The sequence below is a fragment of the Sciurus carolinensis genome, chromosome 14 (genome assembly GCF_902686445.1).
Source record: "Sciurus carolinensis chromosome 14, mSciCar1.2, whole genome shotgun sequence".
Classification (NCBI taxonomy): domain Eukaryota; kingdom Metazoa; phylum Chordata; class Mammalia; order Rodentia; family Sciuridae; genus Sciurus; species Sciurus carolinensis.
This window is the reverse complement of record NC_062226.1, coordinates 517606-535538: the sequence shown is the minus strand read 5'-3', so window position 1 is coordinate 535538 and position 17933 is coordinate 517606. Positions and strand designations below refer to the sequence as shown.

General features: G+C 63.9%; 2 protein-coding genes across 5 annotated transcripts; one reads left to right on the top strand and one right to left on the bottom strand.

Annotated features, from left to right (window-relative positions):
- The first annotated feature begins 3653 nt into the window (after positions 1–3653).
- Noxa1 (NADPH oxidase activator 1) lies at positions 3654–11763 on the top strand. Of its 3 annotated transcripts, none has more exons than XM_047525314.1 (12): positions 3655–4040; positions 5617–5699; positions 6387–6495; positions 7677–7811; positions 8017–8124; positions 9088–9141; positions 10487–10565; positions 10657–10715; positions 10814–10968; positions 11227–11341; positions 11426–11540; positions 11614–11763. In XM_047525314.1, exons 1-12 carry the CDS (start codon positions 3864–3866, stop codon positions 11754–11756), a joined length of 1332 nt encoding a protein of 443 aa, XP_047381270.1. In that variant the 5' UTR covers positions 3655–3863; the 3' UTR covers positions 11757–11763. The 3 variants fall into 3 exon arrangements, with proteins under 3 accessions (XP_047381271.1, XP_047381270.1, XP_047381272.1); XM_047525316.1 differs by lacking the exon at positions 3655–4040 and adding an exon at positions 4067–4864; XM_047525315.1 differs by lacking the exon at positions 9088–9141 and having other exon boundaries at positions 3654–4040.
- On the bottom strand, positions 11742–16302 carry Entpd8 (ectonucleoside triphosphate diphosphohydrolase 8). Of its 2 annotated transcripts, none has more exons than XM_047525313.1 (9): positions 15981–16302; positions 14872–15017; positions 14670–14787; positions 13904–14054; positions 13650–13809; positions 13007–13561; positions 12706–12816; positions 12323–12454; positions 11742–12223 (listed from the first exon to the last, which is right to left on the bottom strand). In XM_047525313.1, the coding sequence occupies exons 2-9, from the start codon at positions 14995–14997 to the stop codon at positions 12032–12034; spliced, it is 1545 nt and encodes a 514-aa protein (XP_047381269.1). In that variant the 5' UTR covers positions 14998–15017; positions 15981–16302; the 3' UTR covers positions 11742–12031. The 2 variants fall into 2 exon arrangements, with proteins under 2 accessions (XP_047381269.1, XP_047381268.1); XM_047525312.1 differs by having other exon boundaries at positions 16026–16301.
- Positions 16303–17933: the final 1631 nt, after the last annotated feature.

Here is a 17933-nt window from a genome sequence, read left to right as displayed (position 1 = left end):
GGCCTGCACAGTGGCCCACAGAGGTGGCTGTGGGGCAGGGCAAGGCCAGCCCGCCTGTCCTGGGCCTGCAGGGACCCCTGACTCAGAGCCCCTCTCCAGGTTTTGAGCCTGTACCGTGGCCCTGGCTGCCCTCCAGCAGGTGCTGGGTGTGGCCTGCTCCAGGAAATTCTAAGGTGGGATCCTGGCCCCCAGCCTGTGTGTGGCCTTGGGCAGTGTCCAGCCACCTTGGGACCACCGGCAGGGGTGGACAGTTGAGGTGAGCTCATGGGTGCCTTCCCTGGACTGCACAGGAGGGATCGGCAGGAAGCCACAGAACCCCCAGCTTCTCTGGGGCTGGGGGCGGGGCTGAGGGCACCTAGGCAGTGGCCTCTCAGAGACCTGGCCCCAAGCCCAGAGGCCCCTTCTCCGGCCTGAGCAGAGCAGCCTCCCAGGTGCCAAGGTTCCAGGGTGCAGGCCGACCCGGAGCACCTCCCTCCAACTGGGAGGGTGCAGGCAAGTTCTGATGCCCATGGCTCCTGCAAATGGCCCCCGCAGGCAGTGTGCACAGGACCCACAAGAAACCACACTGCTGGCCGAGGGTCAGCAGTGGCCAGTGGGGCCAGATGCCAGCAGCTATCCTCTTTCAGCAGCACCCGCCAGGGTGGCTCCCTGCACTCCCGAGGCTGCACAGAGCACAAGGCCCCAGGACCCAGAGGCCCAGGTCTACACTGCAGCGAGGAGCCAAGTGTGAGCCCTGACCAAGCCTCCCAGAGCTACTTCTGCAGGAAGGGCCAGCAGGGCCTCCGGGAGTGTCACCTGGAGGGGTCAGGAGGCAGGGTGTGGCCTTGGCCCCCAAGGTCGCCCTCAACTGGGCAGGAACAACAGGGGCTGGTCTGGGCCTCTGACAGCCCTGGGCTCCACCTGGCAGCCATGTGTGCCCACATCCCTTCTCAGGGACACTGGGCGCCCAGAGGCCAACCTGGGCTGTGGGGATCAGGTGACAATGGCCTCCTCAGCCCCGCAGCAGATGCCCAAGTCCCAGAGTCCTGCCCCTCCCCGTCCTCCCAAGACACGGCCCCCGCCTCTGGGCACCAGCGCCAAAGGCCGTGGGAAAGGCCCTGCCTCTGTGAGGGAGGCTAGCGGGGTTTCCTGGTCAGGCAGAACGCACACTTGGTCCTTTCCCTTGCCCCTCTGTCCTCATGTGCTGCTGGAAACCTGAGATCGCAGGTGTCCTTGGAGCATTTCTGTGGACTGCAGGCATCGCTGGGCTCCTGGGTGCCAGGCCCACTGCCCCCGGAGCAGAGTCCTCTTCTGCGTGGGCCACTCAGCCACTGCTCCACATGTGGGAAGCTGGCCAGTCCACCCTGTGAGCCTGTCACAGGGCAAGTGGGGTCTTAAAGAGGGTCACTGGGGCTCCCAGAGAGAAGGGGCACTGGATTCAGGATCAGGGGTTCTTGGTGTGCGTGTTGGAAAGGATCTCCGAACGCACCCGTAGGAGGCAATCAGCAGACACACCCGGGAGAGGGCAAAGGGCAGCTCAGGGAAGCCTCTGGGGCAAAGCAAGGAATTCCCAGAGGGAGAGGCAGCAGCCTGCAGGCCTGGGGTGTTCACGTTTATAGTGTGGAGAGGGCCAGAGCCAGGGCTGGGTGTGCAGTGGACGGGGTGCAGCCCAGGGTGGCGGGCGGTACCCAGGAGACCCGGGGTCCTGGGTGCTCTCCGCATCTCACTGTTCAGGCTGTTCCCTTGCAACTCTCTCCTTATTCTCAAGTTCCTGTCTCAGCCCCAAGCCCCAAGTGGAGTGGGGCCCATGTGGCGCTCGAACCTTGGGCTGCGGAGTCGTGGAGTGCAGCCAGGATGAGGGGCGCCAGCCAGGTGGGCACACTGCTGGCTCCTGGCGCAGCTTGGGCCCTGGACACAGCAGCTCTGACGCACACCTGGCCCACGCCTGGCTGCCTGCTGGTTCCTGGAGATGCCGATTAGGCGTGACCGGAGAGCGTAGGTGAGCAGCCACCTTCTAATCACTTGTCACCTGTTAGGGTTCGGATGTGAGTCGCCCCCAAAAGCTCATGCGCGAAACAATGCAAGGAAGTCCAGAGGTGAGGACGGCCTCCTGGGAGCCTCGAGCTCATCAGCACCTCAATCCCTCGGAATGGATGGGCAGGGTGGTGGCTGTAGGCGGTGGGGTGTGGCTGGAGGACGAGGGTCCCAGGCGTGCCTGTGGGATTCAAGTGTTGTCCCTGGTGAACCAAGCTTAGTCTCTGCTTCCTGGTGGCCAGGCCCAGACTGCGTCCCCCTGCCAGGCCCATCTGCCACGATGTAGCATCTCGCCTGGGCCCAGAGCAGCAGAGTCCTGGTCTGTGGACCGTGACCACTGAAACATGGGCCAAATAAACCTTTCCTCCTCTAAAACTGTTCTTGTCAGGTCCTCTGGCCACACAGCAGAAGAGCTGACTAAAACATGACACCCAGCAGCAGTTGCTCCCCTTGAGGCAGACACTGGGGTCTTCTGACATGCTGAGGCAGGAGGGAAGTGAAGTCAGGGTGAGTACCGTGAGCACAGGCAAGGTGGATGCCTGGTGATGGCTTCAGGCACAGCTGGCTCAAGCGGGTCCCTATGCTGCTGAAGGCAAAGCAGGTGGCCTGGGAAGAACACATGGGGCCCCCTGGCATGGACACTGGTCAGGGGCAGCACACACTAAGCCTCCTGGGGCTGCTGTCCGGCTGTGAGTTGAGGCCAAGGAGTACACTTGCCCCACCCTGTGTCCATGCCCTGGCCCCTCACTTGCAAGGTGAGCACCCATGGAGGGGCAGGGAGAAGGCAGCCCTGCAGCCCAGGCTCGCCAAGTCCATCCTGCAAGTGAAGGTGCAGGCTTAGTGAGGCAAGGGGCAGTCCTCCATCACGTGGGTGGGACCATCAGCCATAACCTGAGCAGAGTGGCCTCAGGTCACAGGTCCAGTTGTTCACAGGGCCACACCCAGCCCAGAGGGCAGGGCAACCTGGCAGGAAGGCAAATTTGGCTCCTTGCGTTGGGTGTCGTGATGGTCAATCTAATGTGTCACCTTGGCTAGGTCTGGGGCCCAGAGGTGTGACCAGCCAAGTCACAGTGAAGGCTTTTTTTTTTTAATTGTAGATGGACACACAGTACCCTTGTTTTATTTATTTTTATGTAGTGCTGACGACCGAACCCAGTGCCTCGCACAAGCTAGGCAAGCGCTCTACCCCTGAGCCCCAGCCCCGACAGTGAAGGTATTTTAAAGACGAGATCAATGTGTGAATCAGTAGCTGTGGAGTAAAGCGGATGATCCTCCACGTGGGTGGGTCTCGTTCAATCTGTTGAGGCCCCAGGGGAAAAGGCGGAGGCGCGGGGAAGGATGGGACTCCGCTTGCAGATGCTCCGCAAGCCCCCACCTGTCTGCCGGCCCTGCAGAGTTCACACTGGCCAGGCCCATGGCCACGTGCCTGTTCCTTAAAATCCTTGCGGGTCTGTGTGCACAGACGCCTATTGGGCTGCCAGAGGCAGCCAGCGTCCCTGGGGGCGCCACCCGCGGGCCTCGCTGCGAAGGAGGCAGAGACCGCAGGGCGCAGCCAGAACTAACCCGGTGGCGGGGAGGGCGTGGCCGGTAGGGGCGTGGCCGGGTCAACTGGAGGGGCGGGGCTGCGGGAGGGGCGTGGTCAAGCCGGTGGGGGCCCGCACCTTCCGGCGGCCGCTGGAGCACTGGCACCAGACACGAAGTGCCGCTGGTCCGACCCTCCCTGTCCGCCTCGGAGGAGTCCCGCCGGCCCACGCTGCCGGCCTCTGAAGCCCGCGTGGGCCCCCGGCCCCCGGCCACCGCAGAACCCGACCCCGACCGGCGCCGTGCGGCCAGCTGGAGTCCTTGCCGCCATGCGCTCGCTAGGGGACCAGGTGCGCGACTGGCACCTGGGCACACAGGCCGTGGCGCGCGGGGACTGGGACTCTGCGCTACACCTCTTCTCCGGCATCTCGGAGCAGCCCGCCAGGATTTGCTTCAACGTGGGCTGCGTGCACCTGCTGGCCGGGGACCCCGAGGCCGCGCTGCGGGTGAGAGCCCCAGGACTGGTGGCAGAGAACCCTCCCTGGGGGAGGTTGATGAGGGCTGAGGATGAACACCGGGCTGCTGACTTAAAGCTGTGGTGATCTGGGGAGTCCCCCTCCAGTGCTCCTTAGGGAATGCCTAAGGCAGTAGGGAGCTGTGTGTTTGAGGGACCCCTGGGCCGGCAGGACCAGAATGGGGGCTCCCCACCAGTCAGCTGCAGCAGTCATGCTGGAAAGCCAAGGCCAGCACTGGCTCAGTGGCTCAGGCCCAGGGTGGCTCAGGCCCAGGGTGGCGCAGACCTGAAAGCCAGCTGGAGGCTGGATGTGGAGGACTGCCTGCCCTGTCTGTCACCTGTGAAGGGAGCCTGGCGCAGAGAGTGCCACAGCTCACACCTGCCCGGAGGAGGCTGCTGGGCTCCGTCCACTTGCTCAGTGCTTCAGGTGCATCACGTGGGGCCTGTTCTTGGGTGTGACCAAAAGCCAGCAGCACTCTGCCCACCGCTCAGACAACAGGTTTCCACAGTTGTTGGGACAAGTGGTGGCAGCTGCCTGGGTACACTGCAGACAAGAAGCAGAAAGAACCAGACTGGGTGGGGGAGGTAGCCCCCTGTGCCCTGCAGAGCACCTACCAGGATACGGCCGTTTCCTCCTCCACCTGCATCTGCCCCCAGTAACAGGTCCCAGTTCCAAGTGCCATCCAAGAAAGGGCATGTAGCCTTGGCTCCCGGTGGGTGAGCCTTGAGTCACGTTAGGCTGACCCAGGCTTCCTTCATGAACCGGTGAACTGCAGGGGCGTCAGAGCTGGGAAGTCCTCCACTACGAGAGAAGGGGTATGTAACAGCACAGGCATGCTAGTTAGAGGTGTGGAAATCCCAAAAAGTAGATGGAGCCTCCGGAATGAGTAACACCGTCTGGGAGCAGCACAGGCTGGTGAGGGGTGAGGCTGAGCTGCTGTCCGTTGGTATGAAACTTGCACAATGTTTGCTTTGGCTGCTGGGTGTGGTGGGACAGCAAACACGAGCAGCCATCCCACCTCCAGGCCTAATGGCACCTGCAAACCCAGGTGAACAACAAGCTCTGTACTGGGCCAGATGGCTGCAGTGAGACAAGGCCCTTTTATCACCTGTCCTTAACTGATGGCTGCTGTCCCCTTGGAATACAGGGTTATTTCTGGGTTGGTTTGAGGAGGAGCTATGCTTCCCACACAAGATGCTGCTCACGCGGACACGTCTTTGTTCTGATTGTGATTGATATCTAGTAGGCCCTTTTTTGTGAACTACCAAAGACGAATTTTAACAAGACAAAATTCTCGTGTACCCCCACCCCAGAGGCAGCTGTTACTGGCCCTGGAGTGTTGTCTTCTAGCTTCCCTCTCTGTCCTCGTGGTGGGCTTTCAACAACCCTGGGTGGGTCCTGGGCCTGTCTCAAGGGCTTCAGCCTACCCAGTCTGGTGTAGGTGGAAGCAGCAACCCTGAAGGCCTGGGCAGCGGTGGGAGGGGCCTGCAGATGGCCAGTGGCATCCCGTGTCCATCTGGGTCCCTGGGTTCTGGGCCTTGGCACTCTGTGTGTGTTTTGGTTTTAGGCATTTGACCAAGCAGTGACCAAGGACAGCTGCATGGCTGTTGGGTTTCTCCAGCGAGGAGTAGCCAACTTCCAGCTAGAGAGGTGAGCGCAGGGTCCTGGTTCCTTATCTGATGTCCCCTTGTGTATGCCAAGTCCATTCTCATGTCCCACCTCCTCCTCTCTCCCTTGGGCAAGGACACAGTGGTCATGCTGGAGATGCACAGCAGGGCCCGACGTGGCCCTTGTCTCTGCCATGACTCACAGGCACTTCCCAGTACCTTTGGTTCTCTCCTCATCGCATCTGTAGAGGCAGGACCCTCTGATTGTGCCCATTTCTCAGATGTGGAAAATGAAGGCTTTTCCCTGGTTATGTGTGGCCACCCAGCTTTCTGCACCATGTCTTTCCTAGAGGAGAAACCAGGGGGGCCTTCGGGCCACAGGTTCTGATCAGCCTAGGAAGCTGGCTGAGGGGAGGTGGGACGTCTGGTGGGGCTGGGGCATCTCCCAGCAGGAGCTGGAAATTCAGAGTTTGGTAGGGGAAGCCCTCTAGGGTTGTGTGTCTGAGCACTGCGCATGGTGGGAACACACAGGTGTGCAGGAAGGTGAGCAGAGCTGGGCCCCCAGCCCCACCATGTCTGTTCAGCACCTTGTTGCCTTGATCCCCTGAGCCCTTTGCCCGGGTTTGAGAGCCCATGGAGTGCAGGTCTTCCCAAGTCACAGCAGGGCCAGTGCCCCAGCTGTCCCTCACAGGCCCGCCCTGCAGCCTCTGAGGAGCCCCTCTTCCCCTAGGTTCCAGGAGGCCCTGTCTGACTTCCACCTGGCCCTGGCACAGCTAAGGGGCAACTCTGCCATCGACTACACGCAGCTGGGCCTGCGCTTCAGGCTGCAGGCTTGGGAGGTGAGGGGTGTGGGGCTTGTGTGGGGTGCGGCCACCCAGGGTATCCTGCTGGACTCTGCAGGGTCTGTGGGCCCTGGGCTCCTGTCATGGAATGCCCTGCACTGAAATGCTGTGGTGAGCCCAAGGGTCTCAGAGCCCTCGAATCCCATCAGACGCTCCTTTGCCTGAGGCCTGGTGGCAGTGGAGCTGGGAGGACCACTCCAGGCGGTGGGGAACCCAGAGCGGGCGCACAGCAGGGCAGGGCAGGGCAGGGCTGGGTGCAGCAAGCCAAGAGGCTGGTGGGCTGGGTGCGGGTGGGGGCGGGTGTTCCAGCCTTGGCTTGCTTGGTCCTGTTCCTGGTTGCTGGGAGCAGGGCTGGCACAGAGAAGGACACTTAGCAGAGCCACGTGTCTCCAGGGACTCCCTGCTTTGAAGCTTCTGGGGACAATGTGAGTCATGACCATCATCATGGGGAAAACCCAGTGGGTGTGGGTCCAGGAGCCAGGATCCAAGGCCACTGTGTCCACAAGCCCAGGGGCACTGAGTGGAGCTGGGCAGTGTTCCCCCTGGGCCCAGAGGACAGCCAGGGCTGCAGGAACTCAGGTTCCACGTGGCAGACTTGGCGACAGAGGACCACAGGAAGGGCCATTAGATCTCCCTGCTGAAACCGCCAGGCGACTATGCACTGCTTTGCTGTGGGGCCAGGGCAAGGCGTCCAGAGCACCACAGGACGTTGTGTGTCCCTGACCATGGCAGCCTGACTCAGCCCACCCTGGCCGTGGATGTCCTTTCCCACAGTAGGGTGTCCCTACCGCCCCCTCAGCACCCACAGGACCTTCCTCAGACTTCGGGTGCAGGTGGCAGGTGGCACAGGAGGGCGTGTAGCCGTGTGTAAAGTTGGCACAGTCCAGGGAGCGGCTCTGGTGTCCAGAGCAGAAGACTGCCCAGAGCAAAGTATGGCACTGCCAGAGGCTGAGTTGGGAACAGGGCATGGCCACCTGACTGCCCACGCCTGAGCTGGGCAGGCCACAGGCAGCCTGGTCCCCACCCACAGCCCCCACATCAGCCGGGCACCAGAAGCACCCTCAGCTGCAGTGGCTGGGGAGCCCAGGGGAGGGGCAAGGGCCTTGAGGGACCAGCTCTGGGCCCAGTGAGGTTCCAGGTGTGGGACCCGCCCCCGCCGTCCCCTGCCCCCTCCCCAGGTGCTCTTCAATGTGGCGTCTGCACAGTGCCAGCTGGGGCTGTGGCCCCAGGCTGCTGACACGCTGATGAAGGCCATCTCCAAGTGGCCAGACAGGGCCCAGGACGGCCTGGACACTGCTCTGGACCAAGTGCGGGTGAGGAGGTCAGATGTGGAGGACGGGTGAGGGTGCTGGCCCTGGACAGGCCGCCATGGCCTGCAGCTCAGGCCGGTTGTAGGCCCCGCAGGGCCACTGTGTGAGGGGGAGAAGCCCCAGAGAGGTGGTGTGGGCCGGCAGGGCCCCAGTGGCTCCTGCCCCTGCCGCTGGCCTGCCACTGAGGTCTGCAGTGGCTCTGTTGCAGAAACGGGTCACCCTGCAGCCCCGTCAGGTCCCTGGGGGCGAGGTGTTCCGGCCCCCGCGGCGGCACCTGGAGCACCTGGAACCAGTGGACTTCCTGGGCGCGGCCAAGGTACAGTGTGGGGGCCCCTCCCCGGCCCAAGCGGGCAGCCGGGGCCTCTGAGCTGGCGCTTGGTGCTGAGCTGCAGCTGTGTTGGTGGGGACACACAGGGTCCAGTCAAGGCTGTTGGAAGGCTGGCCAGCAGGAGGTGGGCAGAAGTGGTCCTCGGACCGGCTTGAGGGTTAGGGGATGGCAACCCCAAAAGCGGCTGTGGACCTGGAGGCAGAACCCAGGAGGCTGGGCCTGTGCCTCCGCCGTCTCTGCCGCACACCACAGGCAGGGGCGGGACACAGGTGGCTGTCCTGGGCTGCATTGCGCCCCAGCCAGGGAGCAACCCCGAAGCACAGGATACTGGGGAGAAGTTGCCCTCTGAAGGCAGGAGAACGCCCTCAGGGAAATGGCAACCCCCAGCAGCACAAAGAAGAGCCACCTGCTTCTGCACTGTGGCCCTTAGAGTGGCAGTGGACCCTGTGATCAGACACAACAGCAGTTGGCCAGCACACTATTGCACAGCAGGCCAAGGCAGGTGGAGAAGCGGCTTATTCATGCAGCCATTTAGAGTCCACCTTTCACAGCACAAGACTGTTACAGGAAACAAAAAATATTTTAAAACTTATACTAAAAATGTTAAAATTATCAGCACAGATGGTGGACATGGTGGCACAGGCCTGTGACCCCAGCCCCTTGGGAGGCTGAGTCAGGAGTATCGATCGTAAGTTCAAGGCCAGCCTCAGCAACTTAGTGAGACCCTGTCTCAAAATAAAAAGGGCTGGGCGTAGCTCAGCGGTAGAGCAGCCTGGGTTCAGTCCCCAGCACCATGAAAACCCATCAGCACAGAAAGTCTTCTTTGTTCCCCTGGGCGTTGGCCCAGCAGTCAGGCCAGGCACGGGTACCCCCAGCCTGCATATCAGAGACCTGGAGGTGCTGGGGTTCAGACCCTGCCGGGCCTGACAGCTATGCCCCTGTTACCCCCAGGTGGTAGCGCCTGCCATACCCAGTGACCAGCACTCAGGTGTCCAGCCTCAGCAGGTGAGTGCCTTTCCAGCAGGCCAGGCCTGCCCTTGCCTGGCTTTTGCTAGGAAAGAGCACTGCAGGTTCCCTGCCCTTTGTCCCCAGCCCCAGCCTCCTCTGGTCCCCCTGCCCCAGCCTCCCCTGGTGGGAGGGGGTGCTGTCCCCAACTCTTGGCCAGGCCAGGTGAGGGTGTCCCTTTGTGCTCATGGGTGGAGAGCTGAGGGTGAAGCTGGTCTGGAGGCTGCACCATGGTAGGAAGGGGCAGGGGGTGGCCGCTCCTGCCAGGGGCAGAACTGTTTGTAGGTTGAAACTGGCTAGATACCCAGGTGCCAGGAAAGGGACCCTGGCCTCCCTCCACCTCCCCGTGTCCTGTGTGCACCTGCCATAAGACACCCCCTTGGAGAGGTGGGTGGGCACGGGGGGCATGAGACTCACTGAGTCACCATGACTCCGGGCAGCACTGAGAGAAAGGGACAAGGGTCTGGACTGAGCTGCCCAGGGAGGGACTCAGCCTCACCGTGACATGACTTGGATGGGGCAGGCTTTTACTGCATTTGACAGAGGGGCTGCTGAGATAGTGGACAGGAAGGTCCTGGGCTCGAGGAGGGCAGGTCTACAAGCTCCACACCAGGCAGGGCCCGAGCTGAGACCCCTGCCCGGGGCCCAAGTCCTAGACCTCCAAAGAGCCAATGCCCACCACAGTCCTGTCCATGCAGAGACAGAGGTGGCTTTGGGCCAAGCAGCGCAGGCTGACCTCTCCATGCCAGTGAGTGAGCCTGGGTGGGACGTGGGCAGCCTCCCCACTGGCCAGGCCAGGCCAGGCTGTGGTAGGACTCTCCCTGTGGGCCGCCTGGAGCCAGGCGCAGCGGGGGGGCAGACAGCCCTGGAGGGGCCTTGGGCTCCTGGCCTCCCTGGACAGGCGTCACCCAGCCTGGCTTCCTGGCTCCCAGCACCCAGCCCCAGGCCCAGGTAGGGTGGGTGGGAGACGCCAGGAGCAGGGCCTTGAGGTCTGTGGCGCACGTGCCCCAGGCCCAGAGCAGCCACGCTCCTCTCGTGTCCCGTTCTCGTCTCAGCTCAGCGTCCCCCTTACCAGCCACACTCAGGCCCCTCCAGTGTTCAGAGCTGCACCTGAGGCTGCACGCTGGCCTCATGCCCGATGCCCTCACTTGGCCCTTCCTCGTGGCTTGGTGGGTCTGAAGCCTTAGGATGTCCAAGAGCTTGTGGTCAGCGCGCTGATTTGCCCCTGAGCCTGGCTTGTGCTGGCCGCCTGCTGCCCTGCACCTCACACTGGCTCTCCAGGACAGAGCCCAGGGCCCCAGCCCAGGACCCCAGCCCAGGACCCCAGCCTGTGCTTTCCTTGCAGAGACCTCCACCCACGGGGAGTGGTCCTGAGGGCAGGCTGCTCTGTGGAAGGAGCCGGAGCATGGCCTTCGTCCCTCAAGGCAAGATGCCCACATGCCCACTAGCCAGCCCTCTACCCCAAAATGACCCTGTCGGGAAAAGATGCCCACATGAGCCCTGCTTCACCCACAGGGCTGCCGGCATCTCGGGGGCCTGGCCCTGGCCCTTGCGAGGACCCCTCAGGTGCTGGGGTAAGAGATGGAGCCACCTGCCTGCTTCCAGGTCTCCCCCCTTGGGCCTGAAGTCCATCCTGGCCAGGCCCGGATGCAGTCCACTCCCCTCTGCCCAGGGAACAGCTGCAGAGGCCCCCGAGCCCTCTGTGACTCTCACCGTGCAGTGCGCCTTCACTGTGGCCCTCAAGGCTCCAAGAGGAGCTGAGCTGGCCCACCTGCGGACACTGCTGGCTCAGGCCCTCCCCCACCAGGCCCAGCAGGGGCAGTTCAGGTCAGCTGGAAAGACCCCGTGCTACCAACTGGAAGGGACAGGGTGGGCGTGGGGTGGCTCCTGAGCTCAGGAGCAGGTGGGCACTCTCATGCCAAGGCAGTGGCCAAACTGGCTTCCCCAGTCCAGGTCTAGGGTCCTGGGCAGGTGTAGAAGAGGGAGCTGGCCACAGGGGTCAGCCCCCCAGGGGATACCCAGGCCCTCCCACCCTGCAGACCCCCAGGGCCATCCCTCATGGGCCACCCTGGGGACGTTTTGCAGTTACCGAGCCCCTGGCGATGCTGGGCTCTGGACTCCGCTCCCTGGGGAGGAGCAGCTGCAGAGAGCCTGGAGGGACACAGCCCAGGGCCCCCGGGGGCTGCAGCTTCAGTGCCGGGTGAGGCTGGGCAGAGCGCGCTGACCGTGGGCGGCCCGGGGCACCCTCCTCCCCCGCTGCCTCTAGCCCACCCTCCTGCCACAGGGGGCCGCTGGCCATCCAGTCCTCCGCCAGGTGGTGGCGCAGCATGACTACTTGGCCCAGGGGCCAGAGGACCTGCCCCTCCGTCGCGGGGACATGGTGGACGTCCTGTGTGAAGGTCAGGCTCAGCCCCTCCTGCCCATAGGGCTGCCCTGGTGTGGGGCTGAGCATCACCCACGTGCCCTTTGCAGTGGACGAGGCGTGGCTGGAGGGCCACCTGGATGGCCAAATTGGCATTTTCCCCAAGTGCTTTGTGGTTGCAGCCGGCGCCTGTGAGGAGCCCCTACCCGGCCCTGGACCCCAGGCCCAAGCAGTCCAAGGAAAGCTTGAATAAAACTGTTCCCCACCACGTGGTCTGTGTTTTGGATTGGCCAGCAGAGGGTGTGGGGGATGATCACAGTGAGGTGCCACAGCCCTGTCCCCTCCCCGGAACATGGGGACCCCGGGAAGCCAGCCTCTCCCTCCCGAGCGCACCCAACACAAGCTGGGGTGCTGCCAGGCGCCCCTGGGACGTGTGCAGAGAAGCCGGCTGTGGGCGGGGTTGCGGGGGCAGCGGCGGGGCTGGGCCGGCCACCCGGCTCCCTGTGGTCTGTCCTAGCTGGGCCTCAACTAGTCCTGGACCCAGAGGAGCTGCACCGCAGCAGCCCCAAGAATGGCCATGAGGGTCAGCACCACAAACACCACTCCGGCCACCCAGACGCCATGGCTCTGTGCCCGCCACTGGGCTGGCGCCTCTGCCGGGATCATGCCCGTCAGGTTCAGCATGTAGCCCAGCGTCCAGCCGATGTCGGTGCCGCCAGCCTGCAGGGTACAGGGCCGCTGAGGGCTGCGGGGCCGCCGAGCCGCTGCCCCAGAGTCCGCCTTCCCCAGGGCAGATGGGCTTGGCTGGGAGGTGGTCACCTGCTTCTGAAACTCGATGTTGGCCCAGGTCTCCTCACTGAACCCCAGAGCCTGCAGCAGCACCAGGATGTAGAGGCCAGAAGCACAGTAGTCCTGCAGCCACTGCTCCTGCCCGGGGTAGCTGGCCTCCACCTGGGCCCAGGGCAGGGCTGTGAGGGTCCCAGGACCTCCGCTCGCTCCCCAGCCCTGGTGGGCCTCGCACGGCCAAAAGCCCTTCCCCAGCCCCTTGGGCCACACACCTAGTGCCAGCCTCCACCTGCAGCAGGACAGCCAGGGTGCCCGCCCTCCCTCCAGGCTCCCAGCCTGCTGCCTGCTGCCTTGGGTGGGGTCCCACCATGGCACCTGCTGGACCGAGGCCCACATGCCCACAGCCATCTACCCACCAGCTTCCAGGGCCTCTGGCAGAACTCCCAGATGGTGGTGTTCACCGTGCCCAGCGGCTGCCTGGAGGTGAGGTTCAGGAAGCGGAAGGTGTAGTAGAAGTTGGAGAAGGCCTGGGGGCAGAGGGGAGGCCCAGCCTCCTGTGGGTGGCCGGGGCCAGCCAGGCCGCCCCAGGGTCCCCAGTCCCTACGAGCCCGCCGCAGCTGCTCCTTCCCTGCACCGCCCAGCCCAGGATGCTCCTCTTCCTTCTGGGGTCAGGCTCTGGAAGGGAGCCATGGGGCTGGGGTAGCCTGAGGAACTCACGTAGAACTGGCCCTGCACGGGGGGCTGGTGGACCCCGTTGAAGGCACAGTCTCCTGGGCCCTCGCAGCCCGAGAAGCTGAAAAGCTCTCTGATGGCTGCCACGCAGGCCCCAGGGCTGCCTGTGCCCTCCACCGTGAGGTTCTGCGTGAGGTCCAGCTGGGCTGCCGCGTGGACACAGGGCGACTCGTAGAGGGCGGCCAAGGGCAGCGTGGTCTGGTAGCCGCTGAGGTAGCACGGGTGGCGGGCCAGGAGCGCAGGGCCGCGCTGCAGGGGCGCAGGGTGAGCTGCAGCCTGCCCGGCCCCCCAACCCTCCCGGGCCAGCCCGACCGGCACCAGCCCAGCCAGGAGCCTCTTCAGCATCTGGTCCCGCCCGAAGCAGAGGTGGCTGTGCGCGTAGACGCTGTAGTCGCTGCCGTACAGACGGAAGCGGGTCTGGGTGCTCTCGTCCAGGATGGGGCCGCTGGGCACGAAGCTGATCTGGGCGGAGGCCCCGCCCAAGTCCAGGGCACCCACCAGCGTGTCCTCTGCAGGCTGGATCCACTCTCCAGAGGAGTACTAGCCACAGACGGGGCACTCAGCCCAGGCCAGTCACAGCCCCCAGGCCCTGGCCGGCCGGCCCCCACCCTTGGGCTGCCCGCAGCACCTTGACCAGCCTTCCCAGCACATAGTTGATGGTGATCCAGGCACAGGCACCTTCGTCCCGCCCGGCCAGGATCTCAGCACCCCGGAAGTCCAGAGAAGACTGGCCCAGGACCCTGGACACCGCAGCAAGGATGGCCCCTGCCTGCGAGCTGTTCTTCTGGCTGGGCAAAGGAAACCAAGGCCAGCGGGCAGGGAGGCTGGCCCGGCCTGCCCCCACCCCAGGCCCCTGAGCCCTCGCTTTTGAGACTGCGCTACCTGAGCAGCCGCATGCCGGCGGTGGCCCCCAGGAACGTGGGTGTTGCCCGATGTAGGTCCCCTGGGATCAGTGCCAGCGCCTCCCCCAGGCAGCCCTTCAGACTCTCGCCAGCCTGTGCAGGGTCAGCGGTGTAGGAGGAGATTCCAGGCCCTAGAACAGCCCCGGACGAGCACCAGCCCCGAAGGTGGGTGGGCTGAGTGGCGGCCCCCAAAACGTGCCCCGTCCTGACCCCAGGCCTGTGGATGTGACCTTTTTGGAAAACACGGTCTTCCCAGCATAGTCTGACTTTCCTAGATCCAGGGTGCGTGTGGAGGGCCAGAGGTTGGAGAGCTACCCTGTGGCACACACAGCAGAAGGGCACTGGGCCCCAGGAGCTGGAGCTGTGGAGGCCGCGGAGTTCTGGGGAGCAGCCCTGAAGCTTCTGACCTCTCACTCTGAGCAGCTGCTTTTCCCTTACAGGGTCCTGGGGGGCAGGACCCTGCAGCCGCGGAGTGAGGAGGGCGGGGATGCGGCCGCTCTGCAGGGTCACCATGCACGGCCTCCCCTGCTGAACAGCCCTGGCGGGGCTGGTGCCAGTCAGGCTAGCCCAGCCCCATGGAACCAACTCAAGTTCCGGCCAGTCCCACCACCCATCCGCCAAATTGTGTGTGAGCCACTTCCTCTCTGAGCCCCTGTCCTCAGGCTGATCCACTCAAGCCTGTGCCTCTTCCCCAGCTGGAGTTCCACCACGGCAAGTCCAGCACCAGTGGGCTGAACCCCACTGACCTTCCACCTGGCAGGCCAGGGCCTGACTGACCAAACCCGTGTCCTTCTCCTTGTCTGCTGGCCACTGGTACACATAGAGAGAGGTGTGGGAAGAGCCGGCGTCCAGCACGATCCCAAACTGGGGGCGAGACTCGGGTCAGGAGGGTGGGGCAGGCTGAGGCCCCTGCCAACCTGCCTCTGGTTGCCCTGCCCAGTCCAGCACCTTGGTGTCTGCGGGCAGGAGGATGTTGGTGGCCTCCACCAGGATGAGGACCAGCACGGTGAGGCCGGAGGCCGTCGCCGTCCCTAGCAGGGCCATGAAAACCCGCTCCTTCCAGGACAGCGCCATGGCAGGTGTGGGGCTGGCACCTGCAAGGCAAAGGCAGCAGTGGACGCCGTGGCCTCCAGAGGCAGGGTCTTCACTCACCCAACGGCCCTCCAGCGGCTTCCACTCTGGATTCTTCCCAAGCTTCAGATAGCCGGCCCCACAGGTCAGTGGCTGGGGGCACCGTGGGCAGGGCCACCGCAGCAGAGCCCACTGCAGGAGGCTCTCTCTGGCGCCAGCCTCGGGCCAGGCAGGCCCGTGGGCCACAGGGGGCCTGGCAGAGCCCCTGCTCCAGTTAGAGCCGCCCCCAGGCAGGCTGCCTCCCAGAATGAGTCAGGCCTGAGTAGGAGGGTCTGCCGCCACGTGTGGACCCTGATGAGGCCAGATGTCACCCTGGGTGGCTTAACAAAGATGTCTCTTTCTTTTTGGAAACCCAACCTTGGAATGTGAACTTGAGACTTTTTGGTTGGCCCCAGACGTCCTCTAGCCAACTGATCAAGAATGACCACAAGGCCTGGGCACCCACATCCCTCCCCCGCCCTCAGAGCCCAAGCCCCCCAGGGCACCCCGTGCACAGGGGTCACAGGCTGCCCCTGCCCAGGCCCACTGCTGGTGCCAGCAGCACACAGGGCACGGCTGCCCTCGGCCTAGCTGCAGCCAGAAATGCCTCCTGAGGCTCGGACCCCTGACCTGTCCTGTGTCCCTCAGGAAGACCATGCTCCCGGGGCAGGCAGGGCTACTTTCTGTCCCAAGACAAAAGAGGACAGGTCACCAGTCCAGGACCTGGCCAGCATCCAAAACCAGCACCCAAGCCACCTTGTAGGGACAGACAGGCCACAGGCAGGGCCAGGGACACAGAGACCCCCTTCAGAAATGTAGCACCTGAGGTCCTACGTCTGAGGTCGGAAAACGGGAGGGCGCAAGTTCCCCAAGTCAAGACAGGACAGCCCCCTCCCCAGGACAGCCCCACCCAGGCAGCCCTAGAGCGCAGCCCCAGGGGACCCTACCTAGGCTGGCGGCCGCTTGCAGATGCAGGAGGCGGAAGCACTCACCTGGGTGGGACCACAGTCCCTGCACACCTGCTGTCCTCCACCCCTGGTCTGCACCCGCCTGGCCCTGGGGCGGTGATGGGCGGGGCTGCAGAGAATGGGCTGAGGCAGGGGACCTCCCACAGTGCTGGGCTTGGCCGCAGTGCCCACCCGTGGGGCCCCCAGGGCAGGGAGGACAGGCACCAGCCAGTCTTAGGAGGACTCGAGGGCTGCCCTGGGGACAGGTGGGAGGGCAGGTGGGAGGGCAGGTCTGGGAACCCCACGCCCGAGGCGGCAGACCTTGCCCTCTGCCCTGCCTGTGGGGACCCGGCCAGGGCAGAGTCAGGTGACCGGAGGCCGGAGACAGGGAGACCGGAGGAGGCCTTCCCCTTGGCCCTGTGTTGTCTGTTTTCAATGGCTCTGTGCAACTTGCTCTTTCCTACAAGCAAGGCCCCTGAGGTGGCTGGCGTGGCCTGGGCTGCTCTTGCTGACCACCTGCCACTGCTGGCCTCATGGGACTCTCCCCCGCACACCCACCTGCGCCTCTTGGGTGAACACTAGGAAAGGGACTTGGGTGCGTGAGGCAAAGTCTGTCTGAGCTGATGCAGGACTGTGAACCTTGTTCCCTGGTGGGGTCCAGTGGAGTGCACCCTGGCCAGTGCCTGGTGCCAGTTCTAACTTCTGGCCCACAGGCTCCTCAGACCTCGCTGCAGGTCAGCGTCCCCCGGGACTCCGGCTGCTGGCTGCCGACCTGCATGTGCCCACCAGCTCGGGGGCAGAGCTGCCCCGGCGCCTGCCTGCTGTTGGGCTTGGGGCCCTGCTGGCCTTGACTGGGCTGCTTGCCGTGGCCGTGTCCACGCACGCACTGAAGGCTCTGGCGAAACCCTGTTTTCCAGTGTGTCACTTGTGGACGTGCTTTTCACTCTGTGAGAGGCTCTGCCCTGCGGCAGGTCCTAATTTCTTTCTTGTGCTGTTGTGTTGCACTCTTGGATCTGGGATCCAATCTGTGTCCCTCTTTGGGAGGCCAGGAAGGTCTGGGCCACGTTCAAGCCTCTGCCCTGGACCCACCTGCTCTGCTGCTCCTCCACGGACCCGCTCAGAGGCTTCGAGTGAGACCGGGCAGCTGGACGTGGTGGGTCTGTCTCCTCCCCAATCCGCCTCCATCCTTCAGATCACTTCTCCAGTGCAGCCCCTGCCTCCCACACAGGTCAGCTTCTGAGTGTCCAGGGCACTGCCCTGTGGGATGGGGTGCTGTGGGAAGTGCCCAGAGAGAGCCGCCTTCCAGCCCTGGACGCTGCCCGTCTCTGCGCCTGTAGGCCAGGCCTTTAGCACTTCTCTCATCCTCCGGGTCCCAGGGGGTCCAGCGCACGTCCCCTTAGACTGACCACGTCCCCTTAGACTGACACCGACAACAGCCCTCCCTTGGGGAAGAGGCCGAGGTGGCCGGGCTGCGCATCCCGTGTTGTGCTGCTCCTCGGGTGCAGTGAGGGTGGTCTGAGTGTCTACCCCGGGGCCTCCCGGAGCTCACTCACTGCTTCTGGGAGTTGGTGTGTGTTACCTGGAGCTCTTGACGTAGACCCTCACGTTTTCTGGAAATAGGAAGGGCTCCCTTAGCCCCTCTGCAACCCGCCTGCTCTGGCTTCTACCCTTACCTCCCTGCCCTGGCGAGGGCTCCTGGCGCTCTGTGGGTAGAGGCAGGAGGGTGGATGCCTCTGCTGGCTCAGCGTCAGGGTGAAGCCAGAATTAAGGACAGGTAGTTAGTATAGAAATAGGGGATCGGGTCCAATCGAGGAAATGGAGGCCATAAAGCCATCTGCCTCTGGAAGTTGGAGACTGCCCCTGGAAGAATGGAATGTCAAGGATCTCCAGAGGCCATTGATGACCAAATTTATCTGCCTTTATCAAGGATTGCAAACAAGGGGCTGCTAATTA

Coding starts and splice junctions, on each gene's coding strand:
- Noxa1 (XM_047525314.1), top strand. CDS start 3,864: ATGCGCTCGCTAGGGGACCAGGTGCGCGACTGGCACCTGGGCACACAG. Junction 10,969..11,226: donor GCCCAGCAGGGGCAGTTCAG/GTCAGCTGGAAA, acceptor GACGTTTTGCAG/TTACCGAGCCCCTGGCGATG. Junction 11,342..11,425: donor GGCTGCAGCTTCAGTGCCGG/GTGAGGCTGGGC, acceptor CTCCTGCCACAG/GGGGCCGCTGGCCATCCAGT.
- Entpd8 (XM_047525313.1), bottom strand. CDS start 14,997: ATGGCGCTGTCCTGGAAGGAGCGGGTTTTCATGGCCCTGCTAGGGACG. Junction 13,562..13,649: donor TGCTGGGAAGGCTGGTCAAG/GTGCTGCGGGCA, acceptor GTCTGTGGCTAG/TACTCCTCTGGAGAGTGGAT. Junction 12,817..13,006: donor CCGTGCAGGGCCAGTTCTAC/GTGAGTTCCTCA, acceptor CTCTGCCCCCAG/GCCTTCTCCAACTTCTACTA.